Source organism: Monodelphis domestica, chromosome 2 (assembly GCF_027887165.1).
Source record: "Monodelphis domestica isolate mMonDom1 chromosome 2, mMonDom1.pri, whole genome shotgun sequence".
NCBI lineage: Eukaryota > Metazoa > Chordata > Mammalia > Didelphimorphia > Didelphidae > Monodelphis > Monodelphis domestica.
In genome coordinates, this window is record NC_077228.1 from 526318748 (window position 1) to 526335456 (window position 16709).

At 49.9% G+C, this 16709-nt stretch overlaps 1 protein-coding gene across 2 annotated transcripts in view; it reads left to right on the plus strand.

Annotated features, from left to right (window-relative positions):
* PARL (presenilin associated rhomboid like) overlaps positions 1 to 13899 on the plus strand; it is a 46487-nt gene extending 32588 nt beyond the window's left edge. For both annotated transcript variants that reach the window (XM_001377839.3, XM_007485960.2), the window contains 4 exons: positions 2649 to 2719; positions 5537 to 5638; positions 7714 to 7811; positions 13580 to 13899. In XM_001377839.3, coding sequence (XP_001377876.1) covers positions 2649 to 2719; positions 5537 to 5638; positions 7714 to 7811; positions 13580 to 13691 — 383 coding nt within the window. In that variant the 3' untranslated portion in view covers positions 13692 to 13899. The remainder of the gene's footprint in view (positions 1 to 2648; positions 2720 to 5536; positions 5639 to 7713; positions 7812 to 13579) is intronic.
* Positions 13900 to 16709: the final 2810 nt, after the last annotated feature.

Below are 16709 nucleotides of genomic sequence, written 5' to 3' on the forward strand. Positions count from 1 at the left end.
CACCAACCAAAGCAGTAGGCACAGCGTGTTCCATAGGTATGTATGTATCTGCTCTGAACCAGGGGGATACAAGTCTTCTCTGCCCTTATAGGGGGCAGCACCATCCTGTGGGAGTCACCAGAGTTTGTGAGAGGATGTGAGTGTCTGCAGGGGCAGCCCCCAGAGGAGGGCAAAGGTCAAGGTGGAGAGGAAGGCTTGGAGCCCAGACTGCTCTCCTTGAAAAAGAGTACCAGAGCCCTGTAGGGTGGCAGAGCATCTCAGAGGGGCCAAGATGAAGAAATGATGAAGACTTTCATGCAAAGGGAGGAGCTTTCTGAGTCTTGCAAGCAAAAGGATGGTCTGGAGGTGGGCATGAGGAGCAAGAAGCCCTCCGGGAGGATGGGGTGAGGGTCCTCCCCTTCCTCCTGGCCCAGTGGCCTGAGGGAAGAGCTCCCTCCAGGACCCCCCCCCCCCACCATCTCCAGAGATATTCTCCAGCAGTTTTCCCTGAGTGCTTCTCCTTACAGCTTCTCCTCTGCCCTTCTGCCCCCAGGGATCAGTGCTCTCTTGCTTCCAGCTAGATTATATCTACTTGTCTGCACATGTACCATTGCCCCTGCACAATGGAGGCACACAGTAGGTGCTTAACAAGTGCATGCAGACTGGCTGGGACAGTGGGCACGAATTCATGCAGCATGTTGTCAGAGATCATAAAGCACAAGACTCAGAGCCAGGAAGACCATGGTCCTGTGTGGACTCAGACACTTCTCCCATGATGTGACCCTGGAGATCAGACCAGCCTGTAGGGATTAAATTTATGGTTGGACTAAATATAAGAGAATGTGGTTGCCAATTTTAAAATTAATACAGTTCAAGTCAAAATGACTTTTTAGCAGCTTTATTTACAAAGAGGAAAAGAGTGAAAGTAGAGAAATGTAAAAGGAGGGTAAAGAAGATATCTAACCTAACACTAAATATTTGCTCCAGCTCTTGGCTCCACTCTGGCAGGGCTAGTTAACCCCTCAACTGGAGGATTTGGTGGTCAATTTAAGGGAGGCCTCTCAGGTGCTAATCTCTCCAAAAGCCAGGAAAGGAGGGTCAGATTCTTTCACTCACCCAATCCGAAATCCAAAAGGAGAAGATCCAAGAGTAGTCTTACCAGAAGCAGTTCAAGTGGCCAGCCCCAGGTCCTTCACGCTGAAGATTCAGGCCAAACACCTTTGGACAGGAAGTTCATCATTTTTTTATAGTTGCTTTTTAACATCACTTCCTGTCCCTTCCTCCACTTTACAGGGACCAGTTGCAATCTTTAAATTTCCTTAACACTGCCCAGGGGGAAATCATTTGCTTCTGGAAGTGTACCTCACTTTAGTAATTGGTTTGTTAACCTCTCCTACTTAGTGTTAAGTAGGGGTGTCTTCACTTTTAATTGATTAAATTTAAAAGTAGGCAAGGGGAGAGTCAATCCCATCTTCACAAGCCTTGACCTCTCAGGGATTTGTGAGCACTAGAAAAGGTATGTAGAGTGCTCTACAGACCACAATTGTTTATTATTAACATTAATAATCAATGCTTCTGGAGGCAGCCAGGTGACTCAACGATAGAGCACCAGACCTGGAGACAGGAGGTCCTGGGTTCAAATTTTACCTCAAACCCTTCCCAGCTATGTGCTCTTGCACAAGTCACTTAACCCCATTGTCTAGCCCTTACCACTCCTCTGCCTTAGAATCAAGACAGAAGGTAAGGGTTTAAAATAATAATAAATGCTTGTTGAATTGAACCTACTCATTTCTCACATTTAGAGATTGGAGGGACAGGTCATGGCTTGTGAATGTGATCAAATACTGTTGTCCCATTCAAATGGTGATTATAAGGATATGAAGAAATGCCCAGAATGGTAGGAGTCATATAAAAAGAAGAAAAAAGGATACATTGCTATGGCCTCAGTTGTCCTTCCCTCATTAAATCCTGCCTAACTGCAGGATCAACCTCAGGAACTGGATAGCTTCCATTTTCCCCATTCCATCACTACTAGAGCAGCACTTGGGTTGTCCATCTGTTAGTTCCTGTGCCTGCTGTGTTCCTGGCCCAACACCTTTGCCAGTCTTATAAAGAAGAAAACATAAAAGGTTAAAGAAATCACATCATTCGCTCCAGATGGTGTTGTTTTTTGTTAGGAATTTATTCACGTTTTTAAACATCACTCAGATTATTTGGTCATACCAGAGAATTGGGCTTTTTATTTCATGTTTAGTTGAAATTAAATTTGTAATAAAAGTAAATTGCAAAAATGGGTGAATCTCTCCCTGCAATGGCAGGCAGAACCAAATCTCCAGATGTCCCAGTGGATCAGTGCCTCAGAGGCCATCTAGTTGAATCTTTCCCTGAGGAGGTGTTGCCTCCATAGAACATCTGAGAAGTGGTCTGACAGCTTGGCCTGAAGATCTCCAAGGATGAGGAACAACTGACCAGTCAGGTGGCTGACCCCCACCATGTCTCAATGGCCTTCAGAACCTACGTGGGATTTAGCTGGCTTAGCCCCTCCTCACTATCCATCCAACTTGGACCTCTGATCCGTCCTGTAGGACAGCTTTAGGCTGGGCTTGACCAAGGGCCTGGACAGCTCAACAACTTGATTACAATGTGGTTTTTTCCTCTGCTTTCTTTAGGTGTTATCTCTACCTTCGTCAGTTATGTCAGCAAAGTGATCACAGGCAGATTTGGACCATCCCTTGGTGCAGTAAGTGTTGCTCTAGTCTGGATGTCAGAATGATTTCTTAAAACCCTTCAAATTCTCATCTCAGGGCGCTCTGCCTCCCAGACTCTAGTTTCTCCAGCCTGTTCCTCATGTGAGTTAGGATGTAGCATCCCTTACTGAAACAGTGAGAAGTTTTGAGGTGGAGAAGTTGCTGCCACCTCGCACCTAGCAAATTGGCCAATATGACCGTAAAGGAAAATAACTAATGTTGGCAAGGATATGGCAAATTTGAGGCACTAATGCATTACTGGTGGAGTTGTGAATTGATCCAACCATTCTAGAAGGCAGTTTGGAACTATGACCAAATGACTTTAAAAGAATACATATCATTTGATCTAGCAATGCCACTACTAGGTTTGTACCCCAAAATGGTAAGAAATTGGTCATGTGAGTCTCTTTTTCATTTCTCTTGCTCTCTTTTGGGTCTCACATCACCTTGTTTCCAGGTCTGTCCCTCTTCTTCCCAGAGAGCCATTGCTTGTAAGAAAGAAAGAAAAGGAAGGTGGTTGGAGTTAGGCCAAGAGAACTAATGACCACAGCAAACCTAACAGTGTAGGCTGTGCCCCATGCCCACAACCCCCTCTACCAAGAAGGGAAGGAAGCAGGTGGGGTGGGCTCTGATTGGTTTGGGTTCACATTCATTCCCTACTCATTGTTGTAGTCCTCAAGTCTATGGCTCACTCACTTCACTTTGCATCAGTTCATAGAAGGCTTCCTCCTCTTCTCTGTGTTAGTCAGGGGCCACATAATTATCTGCTCCTTTACCACCACAGATCGTGGATCTCTGTTAGTATTTGATACAGTGATCGGCCATTGCAGATGCTAAGTCTGAACATGTTTTCTTTGGAATTCATTGTATTGATGAACATGGAAAATATATCCAGATAGATTCCGTTTCACTCATTCAATGTGCAGCACTCCTAGGAAGTTTGAATCACGTTCTGGCTGTTCAAATTGAATCAATACATTTAAAATAACTTCATGGTAAACTTTAGAAGCAGAATAAATGAGACCCATCAGTAAATCTGTTTCTAAAGTGAAGACCCCTTTTATACTCTATACAGTCAGCCCTTTATCCATTTGTTTTTAAAAACCCCTACCTTCTGTCTTAGAATCAGTACTGGGTATTGACAGAAGAGTGGTAAGGGCTAGGCAATGGGGGGGTAAAGTGATTTGCTCGGAGTCACACAGGTAGGAAGCATCTGAGGCCAGATTTGAACTCAGTACTTCCCATCTTTAGGCCTGGCTCTCAATCTACGGAGTCACTTAGCTGCCCCCTCCCTATCCATTTGTTTTTAAGTCCACATTTTCATATTTAAGAAAACAGGTAACAAATATGCCTAGTCAAGCCAAACAGATTCCTACATGGGCCATACATAGCCCCGGCTCCTTTCTGGCAGGGAGCAGGCTGGCATGTATCCCTAGCTTTCTAGAATTCTGATTGATTATTTTTCTTTTGTGATTTCAGTATTTTCAAAAATTGTCCAGGATAGAACGTTGGACTGTCCTTGAATGTTAATGAACCCAAGGCCTGGGCTTTAGTGATTCAGTCAGTCAGTCATTCCCCAAACCTTTGTTGAGCACCCTGTACCTATGAAGCCCTGTTCTTGGTGCTGCGGGTCAGCTTATACACTAGTAGGGACAAGACTGTCCCAGTAGAAGGCTGTGGGAGGGGTAGTGAGGTGAATAGAGCACCAGGCCTGAAGTTGGGAAGATTCATCTTCCTGAGTTCAAATCCAGCCTCAGATATTTACTAGCTGTGTGACCCTGGGCAAGTCACTTAATCCGTTTTGCCTCTGTTTCCTCATCTATAAAATGAACTAGAGAAGGAAATGGCCAACCTCTCCAGTGACTTTGCCAAGAAGACCCCAAATGGGTACATGAGAAGTCGCACTTGAGTGTGACAAGAGCCAAGAGACATACAGCATTTTGTGAGAGATCCTTCTGCTGCCAAAGAGGTGTTCCTGGAAGGGCCAGCGTTGCATCTGGGTCTTGAGAGCTCAGTTGAGGCACATGGGCAGGAGACAGGGTTGGGAATGCCCGGGACGGTGTGCTTGCTTCATCGTGGATCCAGAGAGCCTTTGGGAGCCCGGCCTCTTTCTCCTTCCAGTTTGCATTTCTGATGATGTTGTGATTGCTAAGGCTCAGGACAGAAATTGCATAATTTCCATTTTGAAAGTGTTTCTTACAAATATCTGTAATTAGGCAGAGGACACTCGAAGCTGCAGGGCGCAGTTCCTGACTTCACAAACTGGCAATGTTTGTAGGGTTTTTGTCCATAATTTATAACAACAATGACCAGCTGAGCCTCCTATGTGGAGGGACCCTTGAGGGCAAGCTGCCCTCCTTGCAAGTATCTTTGATATCCCCATTTTACAACTGCAAGAGAAAGTGATCTGCCTGGGGTCATGCAGGCAGTGGGTATCTGAGCCAGAATGTCAGTCCATCAGTCAGTCAGCAAGCACCCACGAGGTGCCGAGTACTGTGCTGAGCCTTGTTCTCTGCCCTCGTGGGGCTCCTGTTCTGATAAGAGAGACAACACGCACATGTCTGTAGAGACACACAGAAGGAATGAAGACAGCCCCGGGGAAAGCCTGTGACAGAAGGGGTTTAGGGAAGGAAGGGGAAGGCCTTGCTCGAGATTTCCCATAAATCATGAGTGCCCGCTTGCTGCCTCTGCCCAACGTCCCTCGGTGCCCAGGGCTCCTCTGAGCAAAGCACCACCTCGAGCGCTCTCGGGGCTTGGGGAGTGTTTGTCTGGGTCTGCTCAGTAATTCCTGCTCTCCTTCTCTCTCGCAGTCAGGAGCAATCATGACTGTCCTGGCAGCTGTTTGTACAAAGATCCCTGAAGGGAAGTTGGCCATCATCTTCCTCCCCATGTTTACCTTCACTGCAGGAAACGTGAGTGCCTTGGGGGAGGGATGGCTCTTGTGGGTCTGGCCTGTGGGAGCTGGTTCATGGTTTCTCTTGTCTCTCCCCTCCAGGGATGGCCCCTTCCCTGAGCTCTTGGGCAGCTTCCTTGGAGGCCTGGGTGCTTGGTTTATTTCCAGACAGCGCCTCTGAGCCGAGGCCCGGCTGTTCACTGAAAACAGATGAAGGCGTTAGTCTTTTCAGCCAATTTTGTATCTCTCAACACCAAAATAACGAGAAAGCATAATGGGCAGGATGGGACTAGAACCGAATGGGGAAACTTTGTAGGCCAACTGCTTGCCACAAGTATAATCATTAAACTTAGCCCATGTTTCCCTGTGGGTGGGCTGCCAGGCCCTGTGACCCCAGCCCCAGTTCTCCAGGCAGGCTGGCCCCAGGCTGCCTCAGCTCATCAGGGTGGGCATGGTGGCCTGGAGTCCACTCACTCTGAGTGACTCACCCCCCCAGAGCCTAGAGCACAGAGTCTTCATAGCCCTGGGACTTCTGACCCCATCTCCAGCCTGGTGATGGGGAGCTAAAGAGCCCTCACAGGCCAACGGGTCCAACCCTCTCATTTTATAGATGAGCAAACTGAGGCCTAGAGGGCTAAAATTATTGGCTGAGAACAGGGCAGGATATGAACTCTGGTCTCCTGACAGGCCCCCTGCAGGATGGTCCAGGGGAAGGCCCAGATGACACAGCCTTGCTAAAGGAGATCCCATCTGGCCCTTTCATCCCATTCTGTCCCATCTGCAGAAGACCATTCCCCACCCGCCTTCCTGCTTTCCCCTTTACTGAGCAGCCTGGAGAGCTAGTCCTGGAGGATGGCCTGGAGTGTACAGGAGGGGTGTTGGGAGGCTCTCATCCAGCAAGAGTAGAAGAACCAGCAGCCTGGCCTCCAACAAAGTCTCAGGGGCTCTGCTCTCCTCGTTTATTCTCAGTGGCTCACTCACCTCACTCTCCCCGTACCAGGGACAGGGCTGGTCACTGAGACTGAAGCTTAGCCACTACTGGTCCTTTCAGTGAGGCACCAGCCCTGAGAAGAGGTCAAGGCTTGGGAGGCCGCAAGGCCTAAAGGGGGCAAAGCAGAAGCCAGCTGGTGCCCATGCTGTAGAGAAGGCAAGTGGCCCAGCACTGACCACGGACCTGCCATAAGCTAATGGCAGATCCAGCATCCACAGGAGGCCCAAGGAAGCACGATCAGAGGCTCACAGGCAGGCAGACCCTCATCCTCGTTCTGGGGAGTCCTTTCATTTGGCTGCATTCTTCAGAGTGTGCCTGGCAGGGAATCTCAGAGCTAAGATCGGGACCCACTGGATGGGCCACCCAGGGCTGCAACTGGGCCTCAGGATACGCTTCTGCTCCTCTGCTCCTTGGAAGCAGCTTCAGCCCCCAGGTTTGCACCCCATGTGGTGCCTCAGACAAGGAGCCAGCCTCCAGCTAGCCAATGAGACGGAGCCATGCCACATACTTTGGGAGCTTGTCCAGATGGTTTGATTTCATAATTATTAATACTCCTCTTGATTTAATGTAACTCCAGGCAGATGAGGGAGTGACTCAGCTTTGTGGATGATCCGTTAAAGCCCCTGGATTTTTCTGGCCGGAGTGTAAAGATATTCCCCCACATCCGTGCCCTCTTTCTCTCTCTTCTGTCTGCTACACACAGTAGGATGGTTAGTCCTGCGTGTCATTCCCTGCCTCCAGCATGCGGCTACCCAGCACCAGAGATGGAGGGTTTGCCTGGGAGCTGGGAAGGACCTGGTGTGGCCTCTTAGACTAGGTAGCAGAGAAGGGGTCAACCTGCATCACCGAGGGAGTCTCCTCCCGCCAGAGCTCCCAGCAGCCCTGGCCCAGGCCCAGCTTCAGTGAGCACAGGGCAGGGCCAGCTCCATCAAACACAGCTGGGTCAGGAGCAGTCCTGGCGAGGACTTCTTCCTTGCACCTCTTCCGGGTCGTCTTCTAAGGCTAAAGTTAACATCCGGCATTGGCGATTGTGGCCATTCAGGCTGGAAATGAAAGGCCTCGCTGACGTTTTCTCATGTCCCTTTGTGTTGCTTATGTTGTAGGCCCTAAAGGCCATCATTGCCATGGATACAGCCGGGGTGATCCTAGGATGGAAGTTTTTTGATCATGCAGCACATCTTGGAGGAGCCTTTTTTGGAATGTGAGTTTGAGTTTAACGCCTTAATGGCCCTAAACCAGCCTCTCCCCACCTCCAGCCCTCAACCTGCTTTCTCTCTGTCTCCTTCAAAACAATCCAGAAGAATTCCTACACCCCCAGTATCATGGAGCGAGACTTGGATATGACTCCCCTCCCTTCCCCCCTTGCCCTCTTCCTACCCCCCTCCCAACCCCCCCAATCAGGAGTTCTCATTTGCTCTGGCCAGATTTCTACAGCCTGGTCAATGGTGTGCACTTGGAAAAAGCAGCATTTTGGCAACTCCTCCTCCTACCAGTTGTGGTTCACGTGTCCTTAATCTGGAGTTGAGCAGGCACAACCTTGATTAATCACTGCATCTGATTTCTCATCATGCATACCCAAGCCCTTCCCCGTCATCCTTCACCCTGTATCATTTTTCCTCCTCATTTGGCCCCTCCCCCAGCTCTCTGGGGTCCGCCCACTGGGCCAAGGGCTGAAGGAGGCAGTGCACTGCCCTGGGAAGAACACTAGACGACTCCTTTAAAAATATGCGACCTTGGGAAAGCGAGTTTCTGAGGACCTCTTCTGCACAGTAAGACTCCTAGATAACCCATGAAGGCCCTTCTCGCTCCGAGACCTCGGAATTCTAGCCAGACCTGTCAAGTAGCTCATTCCTAGTTGTATAGATAAGATGGAGAAATGTAGGCTAGATGATCCTGCTGTTAGATAGACTTGGAACTGGCTGAGTCTCCAGTCCCTGAGGGCTTGTCGGTGGTTCCCTGTCCACTAGGCCAGAGGACCTCAGGGAGTCCCCCTAGGCTCAGTGCGTGATCCCACAGTGCTGTTTGATGTCCCTGTCAGTGACTCCCATAAAGGCACGAGTGGCCTATCCAGCCCCTTTTCAGATGACACAAAGCTAAGGGGATCACCTGCCCTCGATGAGAGAGTCCAGATCTGACGGTTTCTTCAATTGGGCTTAAGACAGAGCCATATTCATTGGGGGTAAATGTGAAATCTTATAGTTTGGTTCAGAAACCCAGCTTCATACAAGTACAAGATGGGAGAAGTTTGTTCAGGCGGTGTGCAGGGTGGCAGCCAAAACACTAACCTGGTCTAGAGCTACCTGAAGACAGCTTCTAGGGAGAAGAAAGTGATGACTGTCCCCCTGCCCTGTGCCAAGCCTCAACTGGTGTCCTGGGGAAATGGCATGGATAATGCTGGAGAGGTTTCAGCAGAAAATAGGCGGGATGGTAAAAGGCTGTGCATCCATGTCACATGAGGATGGGAGAAGAGGAGACTCCATGGGGGCCACGAGAGCCATGGTCAAGTGTGTGAGGAGGCAGAATGTAGAAGAGAAGGGGATAAACTTGTTCTGCTTGACCCCAGAGGGAGGATAAGGCAGAGAGGTAGCATTCAGGCTTAACATGAGGGCAAACTTTCTAGCAATTCAAGCTGGCCCAGAGGGCTGCCCTGAGTGGGGGAGTTGCTTCCTCATCCTTGGAGTCCTTCAGAGCAGAGGCCAGTCAGGCACTTGTCAGGGATGTCCAAACAGGTAGATTCGCTCATCCAGAGCAGAGTGAAGCATCTTGATGTCTGAGGTCCCTTTCCTCCAAAATCCTGTGATCGTGTGTCCCAAGCTGCAGAGACGACGAAGAGGGAGCATTGTCCTGTCAAGCCGTGGAAAGATGCCAAGAGGCATGTCTCTGTGCACTCCCAGGGAGTCATCATGCAGGACCCAATGGCCCCAGACAAGGATGTGCCCTCTGCCAAGCACATTGTTAGGCAGGCAAAGCAGGCACCTTTTTAAACTTACACTTTGGAGCTGTGACATCCAAAACCAAACTGACTTTTATTGTCTGTTTTTACTCCGAGTGTAAAAACCAAAGAGCATTGTACTATACATAGCAGAACATGGGGAATAAAGGAGATTGGTTATGGAACCTAGTCTCCGGTTCATGCTGCTTGATTTTTTAAAAGCTTATCACACATTCCATACACTCCTTTTTAACCATCCTCATGTTAACATTTTAAATCTCTCTCTCTCTCGCTCGCTCTCTCTGTCTCTCTCTCTCCTCTCCCTCCCTCCCTCCCCCCACACCATGGCCATGTCACACAATGTGTTTCTGTCTCTTCTTTGCTGAGTCCATCCCCCTTGGCAACAGGCACCCTCCTGACTTCATCACACCCCTTTGGCAACATGGTTGATCATTGCTTACCGAAGAGTCCCTGAGACTTTCCGAGTCATTTTTCCTGACATTGTCTTTGTTGTGGTTCTGATCACTCCACCCAGGTCAGTTCATACTCTGATTTCCCTGAAATAGTCTTTCATCATTTCTTAGATTACAGTAATATTCCATCGCATTCATATGCCCCAACTCAGCTGTTTCGGAGTAGATGGGGCCCCCCCTCTTCTATTCTAGTTCTTTAATTTTCTCTTCTTTCTTTTTCCTTTTAATCCCTTCCCTAAGGATGAAGAAGGTTGTTTTGCTTGTAGTTATTCCTTCCTGATGTTGTTCAAACCCATCTTTATATCAAAGAGATACACCTAGTCTCTCAATTAAGATTGGTGTGTTTCTACAACAAAACCTGTGTGTGTGTTCAGCTCTATTTTGTCCATTTCATTAGAGTGACGTTCACCTCATGCCCGGACCCTGGGCACCTCTCTCCAAGTCTTATATACTCTTCTCATGAACTCCGTTTATGAGAAATATCAAGTTCCACCCCCTTCTTCATCTTTTCTGCTTTAATCAGTTCCTTTATCCTCCCTTCTCTGTCCTGCCTTAAAAGCCCCAAAGTGGAACCAGTCTACCCCGTGATCCTTCATATTTCTTATTTCACTCCATTAAGGTTCTGGAGGGAAATTTGTGCTTCTCATTTCTGGTAGAATATTAGCATCACATCATGGTCATACAGCCCTTTCCAATCACTCAAATAAATTTCCCTTTCTTGACTCCTCTTGAGTCCTGTTTGTACTTTAGAGTTCCTAATCAACTCGTGTCTTTTCGCTAGAAATTCTTAAAAGCTCAATATTCTATTAAAAATCCATCTCCCCGTCCCCCAGAGGCATGCTCAGCTTTTCTGAGTAAGTTGTTTTTTATCTTGAGCCCCATGGTCTTTTGCTTTTGGCAATATTGCTTTCCAAGATCTCCGAGAGTGAGATGCAGAAGCTGCCAGGTCTTGTGTGATCCTGACTGGCATTCTGTTACTTGCAGTTTCTTTTCCGTTGTTTGCAGTATATTTTCTTTGTTGTGAAAGCTCTGGATTTTGACTGTGATATTCCTGGGACTTTTCTCAGGGGCGGGGCGGGGTGGGGGTGGCGGTAGAGTGGTTCTTTTACTGTAAATGACCAGTGGGTTTCTTATCTTATTTTGCCCTCTGGTTCTACTAGATCTAGATCTTTTGGATTTGTTATTTCTTGAAATATGATGTTTTGTTTTGAATCATGGTTTTCAGGGAGTCGACTGCTTCTCAGATTCCTTCATCTTGACCTTTTCTTTGACAGATTAGTTGTTTTTAATATCAGATATGTTAAATTTTCTTCTTTTCTTGGCCTTTGTATTTTTTCTACTATTTCTTGCTATCTCATAGAGTGTGAAAAAGAGAAAGATCAAGGAGGCTTCTTGGAGGAACTGGCATGGAAATTGGGTTTTAAAGAAGAGATAGGAATTTTAATGAGAGTGAGAGAAACTAACCCAGGCACAGGGTCTGTTATGGACTGACAGTATAGAATGAGCCTGGGCCCCGGAGGAAAGGGTCAAAGTAGAGATTTTGCTACAGTGGCATAGGCAGGGCAGGTTAGTATAGTGATTGGATGCCTGGCTGGGGAGTTGGGAAGACCAGCGTTCGTGTTCTGCTGCTGACGGTAGGTGCTAGGCCCTAGAGAGGTGACTGAGGCTGTTAGCCACCCATCAGGAGCTAACTTGTATTTGGGAAGGAAGTTTCCCCACAAGGAGTTCCTTATACCAGTGAAATCATAGTCTTGTTTTACACACACATACATGACAAGACTGGACAGGTGTGGACATGCAGGGTGCCTGTCCCTCCCCCACAAGGGATGCTGCCTAAATATCTTTGTAATCAAATTCAGGGTTAGTGAGGAGTCTGGATCCTGATTGTTCTTTGCTGCCCATCCGTGCCCACGTGGTGGGGCACGGGGAGCTCTTGGTTACCCTAGTATGAAAAATCCTACCCTTTTTTAAAGAAACCAAAGAGGAGCCGTGTGTGGCATGGGAACAATTCCTTTCTGTGGGCGGTGCCACCATGCCATGGAGCCATTTATAACTTCTCTGATTATTGAATACAAATCCCAGCTTTGGCAGTAATTCATTGTAGGTAAAAGCTTCCTTGACAATATCACAGGATAAAGAATAGAAGAAGCTTATGACAAATGGTTGGAATTTATGCTTATTAGTCTCCAAAGAGTTTCATATTAGCGCCTGACGTTTGACAGCTCTCTCTCTTTCCCACACACCTCCTTTGTCACTGTTTTTCCTGGAATTGGGTTGCCTTTTTTTAACATGCAAAATTTTAGTCTCGGTGCATTCTGAAACCAAGAATCCAAAAGACTTTCGCCTCAGTCTCTAAATCCAACTCCTTTCCTGAGTTTCTCCAAGTTGTCACCGAGAAATCTTTTTTTTTAAGCCTTTACCTTCCATCTTAGAATCAGTAATAAGTATCAGTTCCAAGGCAGAAGGAGCAGTCAGGGATAGACAGTGGGGGTTAAGTGGACTTGCCCAAGGTCACACAGCTAGGAAGGGTCTGAGGTCTTCAAGCTTGGCTTTCCATGCACTCAGCCACCGAGGTGCCCTAGGCTTCATCTTTTCTAAAGCTTTAAGGCAGCTTACGGTAGCAGGTTGTATTTTAAGGAAATCTGGATTACTTGTGAGGAGAATCTAGTTATACAATTTCCCATTCCTGAGGGGATTTCACAGCCCTTCTCAAATTCTTCCTGCCCCCTAGAAGGGAGGATACTCGGAGCATTCCTTGGTCTGAAGGATTTTCCTCATTTGCTTTAAGTGGCCTCATGCACATGACTCATTCAACAGCTGTTATCTTTATTTGTCTCATCTCCTGTTTCCTAGATCAAAACTATAATTATGCCACAATCAAAATGAGTGTCATCAACTCCCTTTAACCTGTTTATACTGCCCTTGAACCTCTTCTGCCAAGGAACAGTGGCTTCCTAGAAGGCCCCAGGGAGAGAGTTCCGAGCACTCTCCTTCCTCCTACAGTCCCCGGATGCTTGCGGAGCGCTAGAGACACTTGGGGGGTTTTTAGGAAATTTGCTCTTGGCCGGCAACAGTCAGGATTCTGTTTCCCCAGTTATTATTACAAGAGAATCTGGTTTCAAGAGCCACTGATTAAATATTGGCTGTTGTTTCATGGCTTTTCATCTTGTTAAGCTTTTGCTTTAGCCGACTTCCTAATACCAATGGCCAACACACAAGGGACATCAGCGGACCGTGTGGGTGTGCTTTACCCTTTGGGATCTCCTCTCATCTGAGACTCGGACCACGCACACCCTGTGGCTGCTCCCGGCCCTTCTCAGGGCTGTGAAGCGGCTCGTCCAGCCTGGCCCTTCGGGGTTCAGCCCCCAACCCCCTCCCCTTACGTTAAACACCCAGACATGCATTCTAGACGCTGAGCTTAAAGGCTGCTGTTTCAGCCCCAGCCCAGCTTTGCCTGTGTGGCTGGCTTTGGACCCTCTGAGCTGGGCCTCCAGGGGTGCTGGTGGTCCGTGTCCTCCTGGCCATCGGACTTCGGTCCTGACTTGTTTCCTTCCTTCCCTCCAGGTGGTATGTCACCTATGGCCACGAGCTGATCTGGAAGAACAGGGAGCCACTGGTGAAAATTTGGCACGAAATAAGGACTAATAGCCCCAGGAAAGGAGGTGGATCGGAGTGATCCTGTTGGAAGAGAGTCGTGCCTGCTGCCTCCGAGCAACCCACCTGGAAGACAAAGACGCAGACAAGGGGACACCCCGGCGGCCCACAAGCCAGAAGCCCGGTCCGAGCCACTGTGAGGCCTGGAGCTTAAACGGTGTTCCCAGATGTTTGTTTCCAGTAGGAAGTGAATTAAGAGAAAGTTGACACAATAAATGTTTCTGTCTGTAGTTTGTAAGCAGAGGATGTTTCTTGAGGGCCGCTGCAGCTGCCGTGGGAATGCTACTCTCGGTTCTTGCCTCCTGCCCGAATCCCGGTGAGTAAGCCTGCCTCGGTGTCGTGTTGCTTTGTGGGCAGCAGGATTGTCATTGCCAGGGGTGAGGGCGCCCAGCTCAATGTCTGCCTCCCAGGCTGTAGGAGACTGCGGCTCCCCAGGACCATCCAGCTTCCTGAGGGATGAGGGGTGGCTGGTGAGGGCGCCCAGCTCAATGTCCGCCTCCCAGGCTGTAGGAGACTGCGGCTCCCCAGGACCACCCAGCTTCCTGAGGGATGAGGGGTGGCTGGTGAGGGCGCCCAGCTCAATGTCCGCCTCCCAGGCTATAGGAGACTGCGGCTCCCCAGGACCATCCAGCTTCCTGAGGGATGAGGGGTGGCTGGTGAGGGCGCCCAGCTCAATGTCCGCCTCCCAGGCTATAGGAGACTGCGGCTCCCCAGGACCATCCAGCTTCCTGAGGGATGAGGGGTGGCTGGTGAGGGCGCCCAGCTCAATGTCCGCCTCCCAGGCTGTAGGAGACTGTGGCTCCCCAGGACCATTCAGCTTCCTGAGGGATGAGGGGTGGCTAGTGAGGGCGCCCAGCTCAATGTCCGCCTCCCAGGCTATAGGAGACTGCGGCTCCCCAGGACCATCCAGCTTCCTGAGGGATGAGGGGTGGCTGGTGAGGGCGCCCAGCTCAATGTCCGCCTCCCAGGCTATAGGAGACTGCGGCTCCCCAGGACCACCCAGCTTCCTGAGGGATGAGGGGTGGCTGGTGAGGGCGCCCAGCTCAATGTCCGCCTCCCAGGCTGTAGGAGACTGCGGCTCCCCAGGACCACCCAGCTTCCTGAGGGATGAGGGGTGGCTGGTGAGGGCGCCCAGCTCAATGTCCGCCTCCCAGGCTGTAGGAGACTGCGGCTCCCCAGGACCACCCAGCTTCCTGAGGGATGAGGGGTGGCTGGTGAGGGCGCCCAGCTCAATGTCCGCCTCCCAGGCTATAGGAGACTGCGGCTCCCCAGGACCATCCAGCTTCCTGAGGGATGAGGGGTGGCTGGTGAGGGCGCCCAGCTCAATGTCCGCCTCCCAGGCTGTAGGAGACTGCGGCTCCCCAGGACCATCCAGCTTCCTGAGGGATGAGGGGTGGCTGGTGAGGGCGCCCAGCTCAATGTCCGCCTCCCAGGCTGTAGGAGACTGCGGCTCCCCTGGACCATCCAGCTTCCTGAGGGATGAGGGGTGGCTGGTGAGGGCGCCCAGCTCAATGTCCGCCTCCCAGGCTGTAGGAGACTGCGGCTCCCCTGGACCATCCAGCTTCCTGAGGGATGAGGGGTGGCTGGTGAGGGCGCCCAGCTCAATGTCCGCCTCCCAGGCTGTAGGAGACTGCGGCTCCCCAGGACCATTCAGCTTCCTGAGGGATGAGGGGTGGCTAGTGAGGGCGCCCAGCTCAATGTCCGCCTCCCAGGCTGTCTGTAGGAAGCTGTGGCTCCCCAGGACCATCCAGCCTCCAGGGGAGGTGGGATAGCTGGTGAAGATGTCCAGCTCAATGTCTGCCTCCCAGGCTGTAAGAGGCTGTGACTCCCCAGGACCATTCGGCCTCATGAGGGGTGAGGGGGGGTCTTCCCCAGCTTTGCTTTGGATCCAGTTGGTCATTCAGGTGTCCTGGTCAGCTTCATCCTCCCTGTATTGGTAGTCGATGAAGGAAAACCTCCTTTCTGGCCCAGGTTTGGAAGGATGACTTCACTGATTTTCACAAGACAGGAAATGCAAATTGCTGCCCTCCCGTGAGTGGAATACATTGAGATCCATTTTCAGTGGTTTTTAAATAGAAATTGTAATCTAGGTGTGGGAAGGCAGTCACTTGGATGAGTTCACATTTGAACCTGAGCCCAGCTCATCCGACATTTGAAAATTCCCCATTTGAATCTGGTTGCTTATGCCCCAATTTCAGCGTCTTACTAAGCCATTATTTGCTCATCAGAAGTATAATCGCCCTCCTCAGTGGAATCTTTGTGCGTGCGTGAGAATTATTTCCTGGAAATTCAAATTGTTAAGGAATTTAAAGCGGGCCCGGCCCGCCTTTTCACTTTTCCTGAAAAGTTAATGGCATTTTTCAAATGAAGAGAGATGTAGTGGGGCACCGAGGAAAGGAGGGCAGGAAAGTTCTGCTCCTCAGCCTTGAGGAACAGGAACCTTCCTTCAGGGGTGGCACCAAGTCCTCTCCCCAAGGCAGCCCACAGATTGTGTGACATGGCGCACATGGAGGGGCCCCTCCAGTGTGCCCTGCACAGCAGCCCCCGGCACGAGGGGGCACAGCAGCAAGGCCTCTCATGCTGACAGGTGGCTTCCTGCCCTGCTCACATTGTGCCCTGATTTGGGGATGCCCCAACCTGCAGGAAAGGAAGGTAGCCTCGGCGTCACTCCCTCATGTATTCAGTCAGAGAACTTGATCTCAGGGGAAGGAAAAAGGGACTTTGTGGGCAGGAGACGCCTGGATCTCGTGTTTGTTCATTGAGTTTTACTCTAGCCTTCCTTCCACAAAATGCAGGAGGAGATGTGATTATGAATCCTTTTAAAATGTGGTCCAAAGTTTGTTTTCCAAGCAGGGCCTGGCTTGCATTTCTTGTTGGTCACAGGATGCCCATAGTGTCCCCTAAAGTGGCTTAAAAATGGGCCACGTCACCGGGCTCCCGGTGCTGCCCGATGGCTCTGCTCTAAGAACTTGGGTGAAGCTCTGGGCACAGCTTCGAAGCCCCCCTAAAGCCCCAGGGTCTGGGGGGAGCCTTTCCTGCC